General features: G+C 48.3%; 1 protein-coding gene and 2 non-coding genes across 3 annotated transcripts; all 3 read left to right on the top strand.

The window, feature by feature from the left end:
- Positions 1–7,821: 7,821 nt before the first annotated feature.
- Positions 7,822–13,049, top strand: TPT1 (tumor protein, translationally-controlled 1). Its single transcript, XM_090025531.1, has 6 exons — positions 7,822–7,986; positions 8,169–8,242; positions 8,412–8,602; positions 10,132–10,237; positions 10,663–10,779; positions 12,817–13,049. The coding sequence occupies exons 1-6, from the start codon at positions 7,959–7,961 to the stop codon at positions 12,817–12,819; spliced, it is 519 nt and encodes a 172-aa protein (XP_089881657.1). The 5' UTR covers positions 7,822–7,958; the 3' UTR covers positions 12,820–13,049.
- LOC149874978 (small nucleolar RNA SNORA31) lies at positions 12,628–12,757 on the top strand. The gene has a single exon (XR_016440108.1). It is a non-coding gene; the product is annotated as a small nucleolar RNA SNORA31 (small nucleolar RNA).
- Positions 13,050–13,916: 867 nt separating the features above from the next.
- Positions 13,917–14,052, top strand: LOC149874976 (small nucleolar RNA SNORA31). The gene has a single exon (XR_016440107.1). It is a non-coding gene; the product is annotated as a small nucleolar RNA SNORA31 (small nucleolar RNA).
- Positions 14,053–23,655: the final 9,603 nt, after the last annotated feature.

Genomic DNA, 23,655 nt, shown 5'->3' with positions numbered 1-23,655 from the left:
ACTTGGTAAGGAGGCTTTTCCAAGTTGGGGATGTCTTGTGGCTGCGGAGGACCACTAATATCACTGCACCGGCGGGCGCTTTGATCCGCAGTATCAGCGTCTGCCCATACTAGTTTTTTGGCTTGGGGGTGAACTGGAAGCCAAGCTTAACCGCTAACTGTCTCTGAGTCTCCTCATCTAGGTGACGAAGCATCTCCTTTCTTATGCCGGCGTGATTTAGGAGGAACCCAAAACGGGCACGTTCCTCCAGGGTACGTTCGGGATACCGATGTGGAACTTCACGGACGAAGTTGGTGATTTTGGCTAGCAGGGCTTGTGCAGGGTGTTTTGGTGCTCCGTGCTCATGCTGTCGTTGTCGTCGTCTGTGTTGGAACCCGTACAACGCTGCAATGGGCTGATGATGAAGAGAGCTAACTTGAAGCTCTGCGAGCTCTGGATTATCTGCATAGATGTCGATCACGGCTTGTAAAATTGCTGGGGAAATCTGAAGTTGGAGAGGGTCCTTGCAATGCCGCTGAGGCCACGGGTCATAACCACGACGAGGCTGTTGCGTTGGTCGATTGGGTGATGCCTCTGGTCCGGTGGATGTGGAATCCGGTGGCCTGGAAGAGGTAGGTATGTCATCACTGGAGTGATGTTCGTCCCCGTCATCATCGTCGCTATCGTCGTTATTGCCCTTGTTTCCTGCTAGGGCGAGAACAGATATGCTGGCATCAATCGTGGAACGTCTCTTCGGGATAGAGAGATACACTGCGCCAGCCAATGCGTTAGCAAACGGCTGTGAATGCGGAGCGTGCATCGGTTGGGCCCCCTCGTGCGCTTGATGTGACTTCTCATGAATGGCTTCTGCCGCTAGAGCAGGAAGTGAAATAGGCCACGGGGTACGTGCAATTTCTAGGACATTGGATCCAGGTAGGAGTCCTAAGCTGTAACTTCCATGTGTGGTCAAAACTACAGCCTCCCGGTGGCTGAGTATTTCATGACCACGTTCCAAAACCAGACGTCCTAGCCACTGGGTTGGCGTCTCATTGCTTTGACAGGCTGTCCTGCTTATGAGTTCATTCATTTCACCACGATCACGGTCTCTAGTGGTTCGCTCAGTGATAATGTTGCCGTCGTTATCCTGGCGGGTTTTCACAATCTCAATAGGATGAGCCTGAAGCGGAGGGGTTGGCACGGAGTTGGCCACTGGAGGAGGAGGCTCTGGAGGAGGCGGACGAGTCTTGCCCCGCCCTTTGGGGAGTGGTGGATATAGCGGCGTCACTGATGGAGGCGGTGCCTTGTCTTCCAAATATGGTGGTGGGGCAGTGGGCGGAGCAGGGGGCGGGGGCTCTGGCTTGTCTCCGCCGCTCGGCCGTTGTTGAAGGGCGCCATCTTTGCTGGCGCGGCTCATGGTAACGACCGCCACTTCATAATCATTCAGGCGGTTAAGGGTGGATACGAGGGTTTCAAAACAAGCACGCAAGCATGCGACTTTCTTTCCCTTCTTTTTCCCTTCTTTTAACACCCCGAGATCTTCAGCTAGGGCGTGCAGCCGCCGGTGGCTGATGCCGCCGGGGATCGTAGATGGAGAGGGGGGAGCGATTCCTTGCAAGCACCCCTTATCACCTGCAAGCACCGCGATTGCCTCCACACAACCGTCCCACTCTTGGGAGGGGGTGGCATCCCATTCGGGAGGGGGGAACTCGCTGGCTGCGGCGACCTGCTCCCCTTGGGCCGACGGGACAGAGAAGGCGACTGCGGGATCTCTTAATACGCAGCCGAGAGCGCGGCCTGTAAGACGGGCTTCCCAAGGTCTCCTGGGGTCTTCCCCAAGCCACACACAAAATACTTGGGTCCCGTCATTATCGGTGTGGCTGGGGGCCTGATGAAATTGGAGATGGCGCCACAGTTCATCAGCGTCCACTAGCTGCCTGCAGCCGGATGCCCAAGGACATGCCTGACAGCGGGACTGATCATCCCTGTCATGATCTGCAGCCGACCATCCTGTTCGTGACGCCATGTGGACAGGATCTTTTATAATGGCCGGACTTATGCAGATCACACTCGATTTACAGGGTCAGGCTTGATTTTATTATTAAACGAACAAAATCACTATACTGGGTGCACCAGGGAGCACCCACTCACACTCGTGTGGAACCGGGGAGGGGTCGCCGGGATCAGGCGGGTCTGGCGTCCTTCCCTCCGGCTGATCAGGCCGAAGGTCGCTCCGTGTCGATTCGATCCGTAGGGTACGTTCCGTCGGGCGCGCAAAGACCCCAAAGTTCACAGCGCGATGATTTTTATACTCTCTGTGATGCGGGGCGGTCTAATTACATGCGGCGCTTTCTCATTTGCCCGGGGCGGTGACCGTCACATTATTGACAAGCCCTGGACTTCCCCTTGAGAGACCCCGTGCGGAAAATTCCAGCCGCATGGTGCTTCCACGCTGCAGCCCCAGAGTCTCCCCTCCACCCAGCACCTGCCACACAAACACTAAACACATGCGAACATGGCCACCCATAGCACTCAGCAAGTGCAAAATAATTACAACAAAAAGAATGATGGTATTCCCAAGCACACAGGCAACTGCCATTTTAGTAAGCTAGAGATAAAAGACATGCATTGTGTTTAACTAGGATGAAAAATTAGTGATTCATTTAGACTACAGTAGTGTGGGTTCCATTGAGAAAATCATTTTGGAATGCACTAGCTGGCATTTCCCTTCCCAAGGCACTAGAAAACACTGGCTATATAAAAATCACAGCTCGGACCTTTTTAGGATTTTGGTATAATTATGCTGTTTGTGCAAAATCTAAGCTTTTTTTCTTTTGCTTCTTGCTTTGAGGGGTGAAAATATTAATAATTTCCATCATGAACTTTCTATGCACAATCTAAGTAGCCCTGCAGACTATCCTGTTGGCATATCATAGCTGCAGCAAAAGTCAGTTCTACTATCTATCACTTTGATTCACCTCAATATGGTGTTTATTTCAAAGCCTAGAGCAATTACAAGATCAACATTATTGGGCCTAGTCAGTGTTCAAAGTTGCATCATTTTATTAGATCAGTTTAAAAACCAATTCAGTTAAATGGTCCCGGTTGTGTTACTGCTGTTAATTTGATTTAAACCTTATTTTATCTTTATATTGACTTAGGTTCAGCTCCAAATCAAATTAAGAATGTTTGCATAACATTTTGCACATACTCGACTATAATTCTGTTTAAAATCATACCTCTTATTAAACTTCTTCAAATCTAAATATAGACAAGGCCTTAAACAGCAATCTGAAAGACCCTCCATACTAGGAAAATGGCTAGTCTTGATCAGGAATTCAAAATTACTAGTGACAATGTTTTAAGTACCAATTAGTTTCAGTATTATTGCTGAAATATTTATGTTATATTCACCCTCTCTACATTCCAGGATGAGCCTTGTGTAATATAATAAAATCAAAAGCAAACTGACCATGTGCCACTAGCATATATTATACTCTGCTCAGATCGCAATACTTCACAAGTAACAGCCAAAAGCCGAAACTGTTTTCCTAAAAGCATTACCTACCAGAGTGATTTCCAGGTAAACAGGAAGTTTCTGTTGGCTTGTGCTAATAACACATTTGAAGCAAGAGCCAAAAGGATAATGGTGGAAGACAGGCCCACAATTGCTTTCATGAGTCTATACCACTCCAGTCTACATTTCAAGGGGCAGAGGCTGAGCAGATTGCCACAGCCCATATCAATAATCCAGTAAGGTTCGCCAGTTACTGAACTTCTGCCTACAGTCCTAAAGGGCCTGCTCTGGTAGGTGTACTTATTGTGGCTAGCACACTGACAGCACAGGCTGCTTGCCTCAGAGCTAAATGAGGTTATAATCACTTCATGCAGTTATCCTTGTGGTTAGAGAACTTGGGAAGTGAGTGACCTGAGTTTTTTATGCCCATTTTTAGGCTGAGCAGAACATGTGCCAATTATACTCTGCTCAGATATCAGATACTTCACAAGTATTTAAAGTGTGACAAAGAGCTTGTATGTCTGCAGGATCCCAGAAAAAGGTTTTGTCCTGGGAGAAATCCCACATCTCTTTTTCCCCAAAGTGAATGGAAGCCTACTGAACTACCATCTCTACCTCTTTCTGCTCTTTAATCCAAGTAATACATAAGTATGATTTGCTTTGAACTTGGTCAATTGGAAGAACAATCTTTTGCAATGTTTACATTACGTTTACTTTCAAATGTCTTGCAGTCTGACTGCCAATTACTAGACTGCTTTAAAAGATTGTTTTAAATGTCCTATATCCTTTATTTTTATGCTTTTAGGACCTGATCAGTGATCACAGTATAGCTCAATTTACATTTGCAATACATTCATTTAGACATGTGGAAACCGCATCTCATTGCCAAGAGCTGCTGGCTACTAATGATTCTGCTAGTCTCTCTCTTTACTACTTGTATGATTTAAAAAATAAACTGGCTATTTTAAAGGACAATTTTTTTGTTCTCTGAGCAGCTGCGTAAAGCCACCATTTTGAAAGGAGACAGGAAAAGCAGAAGAGAGGAAGCATGACAGGAGTGTTGCTACTGGAGCCTTCCTATGGGTGACCCCGCCCTCCTGTTATGGGCCAACCACCTGCTTACTTGCCTGCCATGCCTTGATCTTAATTGATTGATGTAATTAGCGGGAGGCTCCCCACTTTACGTGCCCCGGTGCCAGGGGGCACTATCTGCGGCTCCTTTTCCTCCCCTACACCACAGCCCAAGCCTTGCAGATGGTACTGACGTGGTTTTGACCTGGGCCCTGCTGTGATTTGGCACTCTCCTCACTGCCCCCCTTGCTCTGGGGCTCCTTATTGCCCCCCTCGCTCTGGAGCTCCTCACTGCACCCCAAAATGACGCACCCTCCCTGGCGCCAGGGTCCCCATGCTACCGTGGAGCCCCTATAAGGCCTCCTCCAACCCCTAATAGCCTCACCCCATCCATAAAAACACAAAGCCCCTGGGCTATAACATAAAAAACTCTGTGACTGGCTGCCCTAGTAACTGGCAGCTGGGCACCCCCTTCTTGCTACTAGGGGTCTCTCCCAAGCTGTTTCTGCTCTCAGGCGCAGGGCACCTGAGTGCTCTGCAACAGGAAGTCAAAGCAGAAGGAGGTTTCAGGGCTTGCAAAGAAAGTTTTTATAAAAAGGAAAGAACTAAGGTTTAACAAATGGACCTGAGCTCCCTGCCCTTTTCTGGCTTGGCTGGGCTGATTAGTGAGTAGCTCCTAGATCTCCGAGGAGTCGGGTGTTCCCTCTGCAGCCACTACCTCTGTGTGCCTGGTGTCTCTCACGTAGTGGGCAGAGTCCTTGGCCAATGTGGTGTACAGCTCTACATGGTAGCCTCAAGAGTGAGGGCAGCCTTACATTCCCTTACATTGTTGGTCTCATTTGGATTTTTGACATACCAGCCCAGTTCCTTCAGCTTCAATTGGCATCACTGCTCATCCCTGTGGTATACCTAATTCACAGTTCCTGTACAACGTCAACTCTTATCCAAATAGCCATCTTGATTCCTGTAGGAATTCCAGATCTTGGCTTGCACTGCCCACCCCCCGCCACCCCTAGGCTAAGGAAGTCAAGGATTCTTCCTCCTGCCTCTTCCCCCACAGTGTAAGTCAGGATCATGGGTGATCCAGGATTTTAAGAAGCGGGTGCAGCAGAAGCCACAGGCTGGGTGGATCCAGGATTGTACAAAGGGGAGTGTATGGGAGTAGCAACCCACACTGCAGGGGTGGCTGCATCCCCTTCTCCCAGCCTCCTTCAACCCCACCACTGTGGGCACATTTTTATGTCCCTAAAACTTAGGGTGAAAAGCCCTATTCTTTCCATTCCCGCTCAGAGGCACACCCCTTCCCTTCCTCCTAAAATCTCTTGCTCAGGATTGGGGAAGCTCCAGAGCCAGCCAGGTTGAGCGGAGACTGGGCTCATCTGGGGAGGGGACAGCAGTGTGGCAGGAGAGTAGTCCTTCCTGCAGCAGGCACAAGGAAGGGGAGCCCCATTCACCCATGCTGCCATTGTCTCAGTCCCCAGCTGAGCCCAGCTTCTCTGTGCAAGGGGCTGGAACATCTCTGGAAAAGTCAGGCAGGGGAGGTGTGGAAGGAGCAGAGGAGGGGGAATGCCTTTGAGCAGGAAGGGGAAGGGATGGAGGATTTTCATATGCTTTAGGAATATTAAAAAGTCCCTAGAGGCTCCTGTGGTGCAGTGCAATCCAAAAAGGGAGTGCAGCCACTCCAGCGTACTCCCCTCTGGATCTGCCCCTCAAGTTAAATGAGAGGAGAATCAGGTTCACCGCTGTAAACCCCTTAATCTTAAGTAAAAGTCTGAGCAGAAACTGCCAAACTGAGCAGCTTTCAGGCATAAAGCTAAAGGGAGAAGAATGGGTAAGCAAGACAAAGGGGAATTACAAAAGCCACAGCAAAGAACCTGAATCATGAACACACATCGTATTAGTCCTATTGAGTAACTGCACTGGCATGCTATTTTCTCTGCTTAGGACCCTCTCCTTTGTCATGGCAAGTCAAATTTAGCCTATCTACTCTTTGAGGAAGGGCCCTGTCTATTGATTTTATGATGTGGCTTGCATGTTCAGAAACAATAATAGATGTGAATGGGCATCTAAACACAAAGTAGGATTTGGAGACCTACCAGGTATACATTTATCAGTTCATTAGCACAGGAAAGAGCCCATCCACACAAGCACAATTCCTCCCCCGTCACAAAATAAAAGGGAAAAATAAAGCCTGGATTTCCCTGGTCTTTCATGCTTGACCTCCTTTCTTTCCCATTAGCTCAGGTAACTGCAGTGTGAATGCTTAAATGGAGCCAGCCAAGAGGCGTCTTTATTAATCTGTTGCTCAAGCTGGCAGAAAGTACTATGGTGTAAGTGTCACTGTTTTACACTCGCAAACTCAATAAACTCCCCGAAGCACAGGAGTCATCACGTAAAATGAATCATCTGGTGAATTTTGAGGGGTTACAAGTACACCCAGATTTGGCAAGAGTTTTATCAGTCACACGTTGTCTAAAGTTACTCAAGAGTCAGAAATTAAGTCTGAGAACCTAATCGTGACCCAACTGAAGTCCAAGGGAATTGTCTGACGGCTTCCGTGGGCGGGAAGTTCGGGGTTCTGCCTGGGTCAGATCACATCCCGAGCGTCTCTTCCAGTGGTTCTCAACCCTTCTGGAGCCCCACAGCACCCTTAAAAGGGCTCCGTGGCACCCCAGCGGGCTGCGGCAGCACCCAGGCTGGGAATCACTGCTCCCTTCCTTGGCGTCAGAACTTGCATTTATGGCATCTTCCTTTGTGCTGGATCAGCCGATGTGCTTGGGCTCCAATCCACCCACTCCCATCTTGTAGAGCCCCTCCAGGGACAGGTGGAGGCAGACTCCCTGCGGAGTGGCTGCACCAGGCTCCTGGGAGCAGGGTGCTCACCCTCCAGCCCTTGGGGGGTTAATGCTGCCAATTTGGCAGTGCCAAACTTCTGGCGTCAGGGGCAGTGGGAGAGGCTGGGCCCTGCCCCTGCTCCCACTTCAGCCCGCCCCTGCAGGGGGACGCGGAAACCACCCAGCGACGCTCGGCGCCTCCCGGCGAATGCACGGCTCGGCCCCGCCCCGCCCCCTGTGGCAGCCTGGCGGGGCGCCCCATCCCGCGTTGGGCCGAGCGGGGATTCCCCGGCCCCGCCCAACTCGTCATTGATTAGCCGCTAGGGGGCGCGCGCCCGCGCGCTAGGCGGCGGTGGAACGCTGCGCGGTACGTCACGCCTTTCGGCGCCCCGAGGAGCGCGGGGATTGATGACGTGAAGGGACGTGCCCGCTATATGAGCTCCGGAAGCCGCTGACTCGGCCCTTTCCGCCTCGCTCCCGCCCCGCTCTCGGGTCGCTGCGCAGAGACCGGGCCCCGCCGCCGCCGCTTCCCCCCCGCCCCTTCAGCCGGCACCGCCGCCATGATCATCTACCGGGACTGCATCAGCAGTAAGCGACGTGGGGGGAGAGCTGGGGAGAGGGGCGGGCGCACGCGGCGGGGACGCCGGCACCAATGCTCGTGCCGGCCGGGCCAGGCCCCGCGCATGCGCGCAGGGCTCCGTGCGGCGGGAGGGGGAGGGGATCTGGGGGCTGACGGCGGGGCGCTTTGCCCTTCCCTTCCCTGCCCGCAGATGACGAGATGTTCTCCGACATCTACAAGATCCAGGAGGTGGCGGGCGGGCTGTGCCTCGAAGTAGAGGGGAAGGTGAGTCACGGGAGGGAAGGGGGGGCAGCCTGCGCTTGCGCAGCGGGGCTGGAGCGCGGGCCTGGCGCGGGATCGAGGCCAGGAGGCGGGGGAGGGGCGGGGCGAGCGCAGGCCCCGCCCCGCGGCGCACGCTCTGGTTGCAACCTGCTCCACCCACGGGCCCTTACAGATGGTGACTCGGACAGAGGGGCAGATCGACGACGCGCTGATAGGTGGCAATGCCTCGGCTGAGGGCCCCGATGGGGAGGGCTCAGAGGCCACCGTGGTCACTGGCGTGGACATCGTCATGAACCACCACCTGCAGGAGACGAGCTTCACCAAGGAGTCCTACAAGAAGTACATCAAGGACTACATGAAGGCGTGAGTGCTGCAGGGCTGGGCTGGGCTGGGCTGGGCTGCGGCCTTGCGGGGCTCCTGGTGCAGGCGCCTGGGGGTTGTGGGCAGCATCTCATGCTGCGTGTGGTGGGGTCAGCCTTGGGGGCACTGCAGGGCCCTGTCTGGTGCCACCAAGTTCAGGTGGGCCAAAATGTCATGGCCATAAGCCCCACAAGGGCCTGGAGATCACAATCAAAAAATGAGGGGTGGAAGGGTCTTGGGAGGTTGTCTAGTCCCATCCTCTGCTCAAAGCAGGCCCATCCCTAGCTACAATATCCCAGACAAGGCTTTGCTTACCTGGGTCTTAAAAACCTTCAAGGATGGAGATGCTACCTCCCTCCCTTCCTCCCCACGGAGCCTGTTCTAGTGCCTTACTACCCTCCTCCAGAGTGTCTTTTTCCTGTAACAGCACAGCAGGGAGGCAAGGGGTTTTGTGGGGACGGCATCTCTTCCTTGGCTCACTGCACGCATCTGGGACTGGGTGAGAGCCCCAGGGCTATGTTGGCCTTCTCGGGCAAATGAATAGGAGTCATAAGCTGAGCCCAGAGATGCCATAGGAATTGGTGGTGCTAAAACCTTTCGTGACCTTTAGAGCTCTTCACAGCAGAAAGATTTGCTCTGCTGTTTTTCCACTGTCAGAAAAATGAGAGCTGGCACTTTCCAAGGGGAGCCTCTGGTGTGTGTCCAAGGGGGCCTGAAGTCTAAGAAGTTGAAAAGTCCTGCTGTTTAGACATAGGAGAGCTTTTGGTTACCTCTGGCCTCTCTCCTTAAAGGGGAGGAGTCTGTTCTTGGAGGGGATGTAGCTTCCTAGACCAGAGCATAGGCAGGGCCATCCCAGAGGCTGATGCAGCTTCCTGGAGCAAAAGGCGTCTGATATTCCTGGGAACTTGTCTAACCTGATGTTCGGCCCGATCTCAGAGCTGATGGCTGTAAGCAGAACTGATCTGGTCCTTTTAAGGGGTGCCACAAGTGGCACGGGCTGTGGTATGGGAAGGAGGGGGCAGCACAAGACTGTGAGCAAAAAGCAGAGCAGGAAATGGGATAGAAAGGGATCAGTGGCACTTTGGGAGGGTATAGGACTGATTGGTGTCATGCCTTCCTAAAAACTTGCCCCTCATCACTTCCCCCCCAGCCTGTACTGCTTTACAGTCTCACACCAGCATCCAAAAGGTTGGGATATCTTGGATATGTGCTGACTTCAGAGCTTGGAATAAAATGCTTGTAGCTAGGGACTTGGTACAATGCTTCCGTATACCAGTAAGCAAACTGGACTGAGTCTGAGTGTTCCCATTGTGTCAGGACGGTCATGGAAGGCAGTATGCCAATAGCTTGCTAGCAGCCAGAATGTCCATCTTGCAGGTCTTGGCTGGAAGAAGAAATGTTATTAGCTAGATACCTATTGGTGGTAAGCACAGACTTCAGCTGGAGAATTTTAAGTACTTTGGGAAAAGTGTCCATTCTGGTGTGAAACCTTTTTTTTTTTTTTTTTTTTTTTTTTCCCCCTCTTGCTTTAGAATCAAAGCCAGACTTGAGGAACACAAGCCAGAAAGAGTAAAGCCTTTTATGACTGGGGCTGCAGAACAAGTCAAACACATCCTCGCAAACTTCAAAAACTACCAGGTAAGCCTGGGATCTTTGACCCTTCCAAATAAGTGCACCACTGGTAATGAGGGCTGTTAGCTGGGGTGTCTGCTACTGAACAGATGCCTTGTTGGGAAGGTGGTTGAAGGCAGTCTTTTTAATTTGTCAGTGTCTTAACATTAAAGCTAACTGTTGTGACTGTCAGTAGTGAAGATGACCAAAGCTTAAACTTCAATTCTCTTGACTGAAGAAAATGCTGAGCAGCAGCAAAGACATGGAAAATTTAATTTAGGACAGCACTCTTTGCAGTCACAAGCAAATCAAGGAGACTTTCAGTGGTGTTTTGATCAGGACTGCTTTTTAACCTCTGTAAGAGGAAGCCTACAAGCCTCAGTGGTAGCTACTGGTGGAGTGCCTTTCACTTCACAGGTGCCTCAGTAACACCACCTTTTTCCCCTCCCAAGTTTTTTGTAGGTGAAAACATGAATCCAGATGGCATGGTGGCTCTCCTGGACTTCCGTGAGGATGGCGTGACACCCTTTATGATTTTCTTTAAGGATGGTTTAGAAATAGAGAAATGTGTAAGTAATAGAATTGGACTTGTTAAGACTGTTAGCCTTCAAGCCTTCCCTTATCTGCTGAAATGCAAACTGACATGGATAGCAATTCTAAATGAACGATTTTAGTCTTGCATATCCATGTCAGCAGCACTAGCATACAGTAGTTAGTGGCTGAAGAACGTGGCTTGCACTTCAGGCAGCCTTACTAGAGTGGGGACCAGTGTGCATTCATGAGTGTTGGAGCATGGGTTAATGGATTCTTGCAGTGTCTTCCAGCTCTGAGTGCCAGTAACAGAAGTAATGGTATGGGAAGTGAGGTATTGCACTTAAACTAAGAAATGCATGTAGTTTGTGGTAACTGGAAGATGCCACCTTTTTAAAGATGGTCCCACCCCTGAAAGGATTCTACCATGGGAATCCAGAGTAGTAGTTTTAAAAGATTGTATTGTATAGATCAAATGTGGCAGAATTCATCATATGGATTGGATTACTCTTCCTTCCCTTCTACTTCTTGTGGCACTTAAATTTAACAGAGCCAAGCCCCGAGTCTTTTAAATTGTTTTTTAAATGCTTAGTTTCTTGTCAACACCCTGGACTTGATTCGGGTTACGGCTAATTTGTAGATATCTATAGACTTGTTACACATTTGATAGACATGAACCTTGAATTGCTCCTTTTTTTTTCCTGTTCCCCTCCAATTCTAGTGGCATTAACTTGCACAAAGTGGTGTTTAAAGCAAACATGCTCACTATCTGTGCAGGTAGTAGTATTTAGATGCTCTTTAGTCAATCCCACCATTTGTGGCCTGCCATTGGGATAGTCCATACTGCTGGCTGTGATGCCACTTATGTTTTATCTGCCATAACAATCCCACCCCTGCAGTTGCCTGATGGGCTGGTACTGCAAGTCGCCTAGATCAAACTAGTGGTCATTCACAGCTGAAGTCTAAAAACCATGCAAAGGAAAATCGCTTTAAGAGTTTTTGTTAACCTCCTGTTAGGTTGGAGTCTATGAAGATTGACTTTCTCCCTACTTTCATAGGCTACCCAGAAATTTGTGTTTTTGTTTTGTGTTGGGAATAAATATTCTATTACTATTACCATTATCTGCCACCACTATATATTATCTGCCACCACCATGAAAAAGGTCAAGACTTGTGGAATTAAAGTAGTACCTACACAAGAAGGCATGTCTGCATGAGAAGTTTTATTGTAGAGTTGCCCAGCTAGCTCCACAGGTAATGTCTCTCAGCAACTACATGTGCAGTGCTGTTAGGACTGAGTAAACTAACTTAACTCTGTCATAGGTTAGTATTTGTAAACAAGTACTATCTGACAAATGGAGTTTTATTTTGCATTAACGCATGTGTAGATGCTGACCCAGCTGTCTGGGGCACAAGAGTGCTTCAGTGAAGAGGCTACCTGCTGGTTAGCCTTGCACTGAAGCACTGTTGGGCCCCAGCCAGCCCCTCCGCAGCGCACATTTTGAGCTGGGCTGGCAGGCAGTCCGCACCCCTCCCTGCCACCAGCTGCTCAAATCCAACTCGGCATGCTACAGTCCCAGGCACATGGTTATTGCTCCCAAGTGCCATGTTCAAACTCCAGTGTAATATGTGCCAGAGTTTTTATTGCTGCACATTAGACATGTAAACACACTAGGTAAGCATCTGTCCTTAATGACTTGGTAGAAACTGCTATACTACTTTCTTACCTTGCCTAAAAAGAAAGTGTTTTTTTTGCTGTTTTTCTTAGATGAGCTTTAACATAACTGTGTCCTTCACAGGAGTGTAGTGGGTGGGCGAGAGTGATCTATAGTAGAAGGGATCCTCTGGAAAGAGTTGGAGTTGATGCATTATAAGCCTGTAGAATTCTGCATCCCACTGATTTGACCATGAGCACTTCTACTGCTCCTTGGTTTGCAACAAGATGCAAAAGGAACTTCCTTGTACTTTTGTCTGCCTGATCCTTTGAGAGCACAGATTGAATAGGGAAAAACATGTATATCTTGGAGGAATTGACCATTTGCTTGAACCTAAACTAACAATCCCTTTTGTTACAGTAACAAAGCCAAGCAATATCATTTGTGGATCACCTGTCATCATGACTGGCTGCTGGGTTTCTTTTTTATTTTTTCCTCATCAACACAACACCAGGACTTGGCAATGTGTAACAACTGGACTGATTGTCATCTTGAGCTTCATTCACTTTATTTTGACCCTGATTGGAGTGGAGGCATTGTTTTTAAAACATCTGTCATGTAGGTTGTCTAAAATAAAAACTCATTTAAACCCATTTTAGGTAAAGCCTCTTAGTCTAATGTGTTTCTTGAGTGAGCTTTTCAATAAGCTTGCTGCAAGGTTTGTGCCTAAGGATCCTGTACTTGGCAGTAATATAGTATTGTCCTAGCGCACTTCAGCATAAGACTGTCTTCAGATAAACTTCATGCAATTTGCTACTTCTGACACCTGGAATGCAAGAGCAGGCTCCTCACCTCTGCCAGCCTGAGGTGACTAAGGGAGTTGTCCAAAGAAGTGCCAACAGTGCAGTGGACCTTCTGCATCTCTTGCCATTCTACACACTGAAGTAATCAACTCTCTCTGGAGGAGATACCAAAAACTAATAAAAATGAAACCGAATATCAGCAACATAACGTTGAGTACTGGCTGAGCTTTTTTTATCAGGCAAAGATAATTGAGCTTATTACTTGGTTGTTTGCTGTATTATGTAAAGGCTAAGATGAGAAGGAGAGCTCTTAAAGAGTAGCATGAGGAGCCTCTACCTTGAGGAGATGCTTTTTGGGTTTTTTTGTTTGTTTTTGGTGGGGTGGAGGGAGAGAATATGGAGGGAAAGCTTATATATAAAACCTTAGCTTAATTGTACTAACTTGATTACATTGTGTGAACTTTCTTGATAGTTACTTCTAACTGATTAGAAACCTTACTAAGTAGACTTAAATGAAGTATATGGAGTTCTAAAATTTGGAGTGTCTACATTCCCATAAAAGCTAGACTTAAAGATAAGATGCATTCTATAGGGAATAGCTTAGTTTATTTAGGACTTGGTGCTACACTGTGAAAAAAATACTTTTATTACAGATGTTATAATTACTGATTTATTGGACAAAATACTAGGTTTAGCGTGTTCTCTGCTGCACTGAGACTGCATCTATTTGACAAACCTGGAGCAAATTACCATTGCTCATTTGGTTTTTACTGAGATGCAAAAGTAAAGTCATTCCCTGCGCTTTCTGCCTGTCTATCACATGACAGCCCAGATTGAATAAGGGAATATATATATATAGTTCATATCTTAAAATGACTTGCAGCTAGCTAGTGGAGCTTGGTATACTTGAGCAATAGCCATGACTTTGCGGCTGTTTTACCCTGCAATGGTGAGGGACCTTTTACTTGGATGTACTCCTTGACACCTGTGATGTGATGTGCTAGGCATGGGGTCAGGTGTTACAGCCCAAACCCTAAACTTTTCAAGGAGCATTACCTACTGGACTGATTTCCCGGTAAACAGGAAGTTTCTGTTGGCTCATGCTAATAATGCACTTTGAAGCAAAAGGCAAAAGGATATTGGTGGAAGGCAGACCCATAATTGTTTGTATGGGTCTATGCCACTCCAGTCAGTGGTTCAAGGGGCAGAAGCTGAGCAGATTTTTACAGCCCATCTCAATAACCCAGTAAGGTTCACCAGTTACTGAACTTCTGCCTACAGTCCTAAAGGGCCTGCTCTGGTAGGTTTGCTTTCTAATTGTAGCTAGCACACTGACAGCACAGGGTGCTTGCCTCAGAGCTAAATGAGGTTATAATCACTTCATGCATGTTATCCTTGTGGTTAGAGTACACAGGGAAGTGAGAGAGTGCCCCTTTTTTTAGGCTGAATTGTTTCAAATTCCCATCTCCTGTTGGCATACAGCTTCCATCCTGATAGTCAGAGCATGGGACACTCCCTACTTTTTGAAGGTGGGCTACTGTGTAGCAAAGAAGGCAAGATTAATGAAGCCAATGTAGCCCAGTGATAAGTATTAGTCTCCAAGGTGGACTGCTAGATAGGTAAGTTAGGCTGGGTGAAACTGCGCTTATACTGTGTTGTGCAGACACATCCTGCGTTCCCCTCCCTGCCTTAACGATTACTGAAATATTTTAAATTGAATGTTCATTAGAATAGATCAGACTCAGCCTTCCACTTCATTTCCCCCTCCCTCCTAAATACTTGAGTATATAAAATGCTAGGCTAATCAGACAAGAACCCCAATAGTTTGTAGTGGGGGATGTTTATACAAAAAAAATGGACTAGCAACTTCCTTCAGATGCCTACTCTGCCATTTTTACTCATGTTCTTTTAGTGTGTGGATTGCTGTTTAGCTAACAAACTTTTGAACAGTAGAAAGATACAGCTGTGTTGTATATGTATTCTCTCATCTAACATGGCCTTTTGGTATTGCAGTACAGTAGTCTCTGCCCCTTCTTTCAGTGAATGTTTTCCATTCATCTGAATGGCTGTAATCAGCTTCAAACTTGGCTTCATCTGTTGCTTACCTCAGCTGAGACCTAGCTTCAGACTAAATGCACTCCTTATTTCTGTTGTCTGAAGGCAACTCTATTCTGCTTATCTCTGTTTCCATAACATGTCTAGACTGCAGTCTGTTTAGCACCAGTTAAAAATGAATGTGCCCTATAGTTCAACATGCTACTGAAATCTGGATGTTGCAGCAGCTGTTACTGTCATCTGTGCCATCCTGTTTTTAAAAAAAAAAAAAAAAAATGTAGCAAGTTGCTGTGGACAAGACTTACTTTGTTATTTTAGACCTGCAGTGCTTAATAACTGAGAAAGTAGTAAGTGTGCTGCTGCATGGTAAAGAGAAGCTAGGCTTTAGGGCCTGTGTTGGGATTATTCATGCTCCCAACACATTCTTGCTATGCTGCTGAGAAATCACCTGTTACGGGGGGGGGGAGTCACTGCTTCCTTTTTATCTATATTTTGAAATTCAATGAACTATACCTTCAGGTATTTTTGAGGGCTGCTTCCCCTTTCTTCCCCCCCCCCCCCCCCCAGTGCAAACTAGTGGGTATTAAGTATTCCTAAGATAACCAAATTCTCTTCCACCCAAGAGTATTAAAAGAGTTCAGGTTCTTGTGTCATTCTCTATTAGCAAGTGCCTAGCTAGGAAACCAAACTTTCCAGTGTTTCCACATATTGAACCTGCTTTGTTTCTATTCTTCCATCCTCTAGTGGCAGAGCTTGTCAATTGGAGCTCTGTGGAGTCCCAATCTTGGATATAAGTAAGGGGAAATCACCACAGAGGACTCAGTAGTGTAGTTGTTAGGGTGCTTACTTACAACTCTTAGCTGCCTTTAGTAGTTCCCACACAGGATGCTGATTTCCAAGCATCTCTTAGGCTAAGTCTCCCTTTGTATGGGGATTCTGGATGCCATGTCAGTGCTTGAGACTTGGGCAAATGATAGTCTCATGAGTTGGAATGTGCATTTGCCTGGGCACCAATAGCAGCTGCTACTTGTCCCTGGGGAACACCTACGTCATGCATGCTGCGGTGCACGACAGGTTACCTTGGGTGGGGTAGGAGAAGCTGGGACCAGCAACTCCTGGCTCCAGCCATACCTTGGGGCCTCAGTGAGTTGTAGCTGTGGTGCTCCTGCAGCAGAGAGCCTAGCCAGCAGTTGGAATATAGCTCTGGCTGGACAGGCTGTTTTTTGGGTGGTGCATGTGCTGCCCCTCTGTTTCTGGTGTGGGGTTTCTTGACCCTGGGATTTCTCAGGGTCAAGAAACACCCCCACCTACAAAGCAGCAGTGCAAGAAACACCTGTGTGTACAGTGTGTGGCATTGCAGACAGGTCTGTGGTGCCACATACCTGCACTCATCTGGACATTACCATGCATCTTCAGCCCCTTGTTTTTGACACCACCCCTTAATGGTAGAGTACAAGCATGGGCCACCCTGTTCAAGGTACTTTCCAGGTTTATAGCCCACTCAATTAATTTTTGTCACGTGCTCAAGCCTTTTCAGTGTTTCCCTTCAGGTAGCTTGTTGGAGGGAGGAAGTATTTTATTCAAAACTCCAGCCAGTCTCTTTGCCCTTTGTTGCCTTAAATAATATCACAGTGGGTGCATCTATATATTCATTAGTGCACCATAGTCACTGTACATTAAGTTTAGTACTTGGTTAACAAGTACTAATCAATGCACAGTAGCTCTGGTGTGTGGGTTTTTAGTGATACTGCATAGCAGCCTAATAGTATTGTGCAGTAGCATAGTAGCATGGCTTTTGCCCAGCACACTACTGCAGTGGCATTAGACTGCTGCACAGCTAGCATGTTATGTAGACATGCCCAGTAAGAATTCTACTTCATGGGATTAAATACGTTATTGATGCGCTTCAATGCTGGCAAGATAAAGCCCCAAGTCTTCCTAGACATTTTGGGCTGGAAGGGACCCCGGAGGATCACTGAGTCCAGCCCCCTACCCTAGGGGCAGGGATCAGAGGATCCCAGCAAGATAAGCATCCAAATGTCTCTTGAAGGCATTCAAAGTGGGTGCTTGAACCACCTCCTGCAGCTGTCTATTCCAAACCTTGGAGGCTTGGATAGTAAAGAAGTTCTTCCTTATGTTCAGCCTGAATCAGTCACAGTGCAGTTTGTGATAGTTTGATTTTGTCATTCCTTGGGGTGCTCTGGTAAGCAGACATTTCCCCAGATCCTGGTGAGCACCCTCGATAAACTTACAGGTGGCCACCAGATCACCCCTAAGCCTGTGCTTTTCCAGGCTGAATAGCCTCGTTGCTCTCAGCCTCTTATCATAAAGTTTATTTTCCTGACCTCTGATCATGCACGTGGCTCTCCCCTGCACCCTCTCAAGCTTCTCCATGTCCCTTTTGAACTATGGAGCCCAAAACTGGATGCAGTACTCCAGCTGCAGCCTCAGCAGGGCCAAGTACAATGGGAGAATGATATCCCAGGATTTGCTTGAGAAGCATCTGTAGATGCAAGCCAGCGTTTTGGTCGCTTTACTAGCCACAGCATCACATTGCAGGCTCATGTTCATCTTGTGGTCAATCATGACCCCCAAGTCTCTTTCATCTGTAGTACTAGCCAGCGTAGCACTGCTGAGCCTATAAGCGTGCTGCAGGCTTCTCCTCCCAAGGTGGAGAACCTTGCATTTTTTGGTGTTGAACAGATGAGAACCTGATAGTGTTAATTTCATGAGCCTGTCAAGATCTGCCTGAATCACCCTCCTGTCCTCAGGTGTGGATGCTTTACCCCAGAGTTTGGTGTAATCAGCAAACTTGGCCAGTCAACTTCTGACACCAATGTCCACATCATTGATGAAGATGTTAAAAAGTACAGGCTCCAAGACAGAGCCTTGAGGGACCCCACTGGTCACTGCACCGTGACGATTGGCTTCCATCAACCACCACCCTCTGGGTCCTGCTGTGGAGCCAGTTCCCAGCCAGCGGATTGTGGTGAAGTCGAGGCCACAGTTAGCCAGTTTAGCCAAGAGGTGATTGTGGGATACCAGATACAAGGCTTTTTTAAAGTCAAGATATACAACGTCTATCTCTTCCCCCTTGTCTAGGTGATAGGTCACCTGGTCATAAAAGGAAATTAGATGGGTTTGTTGTGGGTAGGTCTTGCTTGACCAATGCTGGGTATCCCTCAGGATATTGCCTTCAACTAGTCTGTTAAGGATGGCCTCTTTGATAACCTTTTCCAAGATCTTCCCCAGGATAGAAGTCAGGCTGATGGGCCTGTAGTTTGCTGGACCTACTTTCCTCCCTTTCTTGAAGATAGGTGCCACATTGGCCTTCTTCCAATCTTCAGGCACTTCACCAGAGCACCAAGAGCTCTCAAAAGATCCATGCCAGGGGCTCAGCTATGATGCTTGCCAGCTCTTTGAGTACGCATGGGTGTAACCCATCAGGGTTGGCTGACTTGAAGGTATCCAGCCTCTCAAGGTGTTCCTTCACAAGGTCAGCTTCAATGGAGTGCAAGGAATCTCCCTCACCCGGGCCTCCGTGACCCACAGTGGGCAGGGGCGTCCCATTAGACTGGTAAAAAACTGATGCAAACTACCCATTTAACAAGTTTGCTTTTTCCTGAGCATCAGTTGTCAGTTGTCCCATCTGGTTCAGCAGGGGTCCAATGTTGCCCTTGATTTTCCTCTGCCTCCCCACATATCTTAAAAAGGACTTTTTATTGTCCTTGATATTTGTAGCTAGCTGGAGTTCAGTTACAGCCTTGGCTTTCCTGGTTTGCTCCCTGCAGGCCTGGACCAGAGCAGAGTATTCCTCCTTGGTGGTGGTTCCAGTCCTCCATCCTTTGTAGGTCTTCCTTTTAAGACACAGAAGACACGCCAGTTCCCTGGAAAGCCAAGGTGGCTGCTGTTCCCTTTTGCTGCCTTTTCTCTGAGACGGGATGGATTTTGCTTGTTCAGGATTGCTCCCTTGAGGAGCAACCACTTGTCCTGAACTCCCCTCTCCTTTGGGTTGTGGTCCTTTAGGGCCTCTCTGACAAGCCTCCTTAGCTTGTTGAAGTTAGCTTTCCTGAAGTCAAGGACTTCTGTATTACTGGCTTGCCAGCTTTTCAGTGGATGGTGAAGGTGATCAGCTTGTGGTCACTGTCACCCAGCTTCCCTTCAATTGTTGAATCGCTTGACCTGTACTGGCAACTAGGAACAACCTAATCAGTGACCCTACAGGTCACTGATTAGGTTGTTCCTAGTTGCCAGTACAGGTCAAGCAGCACTTTACTTCTCATTGGCCTGTAGACTTCCTGCATCAGATAGAGGTCATCCATGCACAAGAGAAAGCTTTGCGCCAACTTGGATTTGGCTGAGTGCTCCTCCTGTGAGATGTTAAAGTCTCCCATGACAACCATATAATGGAAGCGTGTGGCCTCAGTCAATTGCCAGGTGAACTCCTGGTCAAGGTCTTGACCCTGGGTAGTAGACTCCCACCATAGTATCCCCTGTGCTGTGTTCCCCATGGATTTTAACCCAGAGGGTCTCAAGTTGTCCACCCTGGGTGCCAATGTTGGCTCGCAGGGACACGTAGCTTTCCCTGACATAGAGAGCTACGCCCCCACCCCTTTTGTCCACTCAATCTGTCCTGTACAGGGTATAGCCATCTATACCCATGGTCTAGTTATGGGTGGAGTCCCACCAGGTCTCCATTATCCCTATGACACCATTGTTATTTGCATTTAGCAGGAGGACAAGTTCCTCCTGTTTATTCCCCAAGCTCCTGGCATTTGTGTATAGGCATGCAGGTGTCCCCTTGGGGGGGGCCCTTGCCTTGCCTACATTTTGTTCCAGGGTTGGGGCTGGGGTGGGATCCCTTAAGCGTGTTGGCCTGCTGGCTTTGCAGAGGTTGCTCAGCGGTGGCAGTAGTCCCCCCCCATCCCCTGGCGGGCTTGGTTTAAAACCCAGTGGAGCAGGTCGGCCAGTCTGGCTGAGGAGAGCCTCCCCAGCAGAGAGGTGAAGGCCATCCCTTCCCAGCAGCTCATTGCCTCTCTCTCCAAAGAGTGGGCTATAGTCATGGAAGCCAGAGCCTTCCTGACAACACCAGCACCACAATCTAGATCGACTACCTGGATCCTCCTCTCCCTCCTCAGCCCATAGCCCAAGACTGGGAGGGTCAAAGAAAACACCATCTGCACCCCCAGACCCTTAAGCCTTGCACCCAAATCCCTGTAGTGCCTCATGACCCAGTTGGGAGCTCCCCAAGCCGTGTCATTGGTGCCCACATGGATAAGGAGCATAGGATAGTGGTCAGTGGGCTGGAGGAGTTTAGGGATCTTCTCCGCAAGTCAAAAGGTTTCTCGAACAGTAGTGGTTGTAAATATGGGGAGGAAACAGAACATGGGTAAGGGCCAGAACAGAAGAAAGTCCAGACAGTGAAAATTGGATTCTGGAACCATTTTGTGTGTGGGTGGGAAAAACCTTTCATTGGAGAGAAGAGTGTAACTGTGGTGTAGGTTGACAGGAGCTCTTTGTCTAGCTACAAGCTAATCAAGATCAGTTTTCATACATCTTCATTCGTGAGCAGAAGTCATTGAAAACAATTTAAATTCATATGACGGAGGATTTCTTGTGCATTAAACACATGCTAATTTAGTAAAGGGGAGCTAATTATTTGGGATCCTGCTAGCAGCATGGAGTTTTATTTGGCTGCAGAGAGTGCAGGTTGGTTTGAAGCTTTTATCTTGGCGTTATTGCATCAGCAGGCTTGAAAATACCATTCCTGACAACAGTTTCTAGTGAAAATGATTAAGCAGTTGTATACAGTGAGGAAAATGATGAGTAACTGCCTCACGCCTTCTGTTGCAAGCCAGAAGCTGTGACTAAGCATGGCCAATAAAGAGAAGAGGTGATGCTGGTTGTGTTCAGAGACTAACCCTCTGAACCCTTTTTTCTTCTACAAAACAAGCCCTGGCCTAACCCTGTGCATGCACAGGCACTGCACCATGGAGCTGCTCTTGTGGCCCTGGAAATCAACCAGAACAAAGAAGCAGGGTGGTTTTTGCCTTCAAAGGGCTGTTTTCTGATCCGGGCTACCAGCAAAGAACCCTGGAATCTGAGGGTAACTCAGCTGAAGCATAGTCATCACCACTGACCACTTTTCTCCCCTCCTGAAGTATGAATTTCCCATAACGTTACTGCTGCATCAGCCATGTTATACTGCAAGTAACATGAAACAATAAGCAAGGTGACACTGGGAAAATTACAAAGACAGTTTTTTTTTAAATTTAGCATTAAACTATGGGTTCTGAGATCTACAAAAGAGCAAAATTTTCATAATATATAATTTAATATTGAACCTTTATCAATGTTAATTGGGAGAAGACATTGCAGAAATAAGCAGACCACATTTTATTAGTCTTTAAGGATTCCCAAACAGCTTTACTTAGTAGAAGCTCAGCTGGACAAAGGGATGTGGTCCCAGCCAGGGCTAGATCTCTCCTGTCTGGTCAGGCAGCTACATTTGGAGTTAGCCAAAGCATAGGTACAGCAGTCAGCACTGGTGTAACTTTTGTTAGCGTTCAGTTCTGCTTTATGCTAAACTGAAGTACATTATATGCATGTTGAACCAGTTTATGTATATGTAGACTGAAGGTTTGCACCAGGCTGACTAGATTGATTCCTGAGCTGGTTGCATGGAAAGGGTGAGTGCATTCCCAGTTATGGCAAGGCTTGTGTCTGCATCCTCTACACTCATGTTTTCTGCCTAGTGTGGAGTGTGATGAGAGGAGAACAACTGTTCTCCAGCACCTGGTTTCCTGTGGAATTCGTCCCCACTCGCACTGCTGCGCCTCTACCAAGGTCTCGTTCTTCCTCCCTGCCCCTTCCCAAGATTCTGGAAATGGGATCAAGCGATACGAGAAGTGTGCAAAGCGCGAGTTCCACTTCCGGAACCCTTCATCTCCATAGACCCGAGCTAGGTTGAGGCCCACTGAGCAGTTTTCAGCTGCTCGTAGCAAGATTCCTCATTGTAAAGAGTGGCCAGGAGAACCAGCTGGACAGAGGGATGTGGTCCCAGCCAGGGCTAGATCTTTCCTGTCTAGTCAGGCAGGTCCTGCATGGGAGGGGTCCTGCATGGCAGCAGCACATGGGGACCAGAGCTACCAGCCACCAGCTGGAGAGGAACATTGGGCAGAAGGCGATGTGGCTGAATCATGGCCAGTCCACTGACTGATTAGGGGACAGGCTGTTACCACAGTTTGAGAGGAATCCATTTTATCAGCTGCCACAATGTCCTTGGCACCTTGCTGCAGCCACGGTGGAAGCTCAGTCTGCGGCTCCATGTATCAGGATAAAAGTGACTGGGAAGCTTTAGCGCACAGTTCTGAACTGCCAGCATATAGCATGTCACAGGCTTGCAAAAGAACCAATTATGGCCCAGGGTTGAATTTAGATTCACAGCCTAACACAGCTTGGGTCTTGTGTGGGTTTTCTGCCATGTGAGGGAGCTAGTTTGCCAGCAAACACAGCAAGCTGTTGGGTTGAGGAAACCTTTGGATTTTTTAGCCAACAAAGTGATTTCCCCTTCTCCCACCTACTATTGAAATAATCCTGCTGCCATGCTCACACAGACTGTTTAACCCTATACTGAAAGCCTTCTTCCTCATAAGAGTCTGCCATTGCCTTGCTCTCCCCACATCACAAACTGCATCCAAGTTTTAATTTCACCCTATTTCCTTTTCCAAAGTCCTTCATTTTTCAGTGGCCTAGGGAAATGCATCATCTTCACCACCCTGCAATCATCTCAGACTGGGCTTACCCCATGGCCTGAACCTCAGCAGCAGCTTCTGGATGGAGCAATCATCTCTCAAACTTCTACTAACCCCTTAGTGAAGCGTCTGAACACTGTGGAGCTGGGTAGTAAAACCCTTGCAACAGGATGACAAGAGCCTAGCGTCACCACCTGTTCACAGTTTGGGTGGGACTTGGTTAACCTCCAAGTATCTGGAAAAGTGGAGGTTTGCCCTCATGCCTGTGGAGGTCCTGGGAAGGAGTACACTCATCCTCCCCTGGGGAGAGTTCTGCTCTTTCCTACCTCAGTGCATGTGCACAGTGTATTTCCATTTGCCCATGAGTCCAGGCACCGAGACACGGGGGTCCTGCCTTATCCCAGTCCAGTCCCCCACTTTCACTCTGGGCTCCCAGCCTGACCAGGGAGGCACCAAGTGGCTGCAGGGAAGCAGCTAAAGTCAAAAGTGCAAATCCAAGGCAATGTTTTTGCTCTACTGCAGAGCCCTGGCTTGACCTTCTTAGCTAAAACCCATTCTTCCTGGTACAGGAGACAACCCCAGATGGAGAATATTTAGCTCCCCACTGACATCCAGCTGGGAATTACCAGTTTCCAAGAGTTCAAACA

The sequence above is a fragment of the Crocodylus siamensis genome, chromosome 1, assembly GCF_052110815.1.
Source record: "Crocodylus siamensis isolate JL-2025a chromosome 1, ASM5211081v1, whole genome shotgun sequence".
In the NCBI taxonomy this organism is placed as follows: Eukaryota; Metazoa; Chordata; order Crocodylia; family Crocodylidae; genus Crocodylus; species Crocodylus siamensis.
Note: the sequence above shows the minus strand (reverse complement) of the source record. Positions and strands in the feature narration are given on the sequence as shown.

Excerpts from the sequence above, each read along its gene's own strand:
- TPT1 (XM_090025531.1), top strand. The coding sequence starts at position 7,959 with ATGATCATCTACCGGGACTGCATCAGCA. Across the intron at positions 7,987-8,168 it reads CTACCGGGACTGCATCAGCA|ATGACGAGATGTTCTCCGAC; the intron begins GTAAGCGACGTG and ends CCCTGCCCGCAG. Across the intron at positions 8,603-10,131 it reads ATCAAGGACTACATGAAGGC|AATCAAAGCCAGACTTGAGG; the intron begins GTGAGTGCTGCA and ends CTCTTGCTTTAG.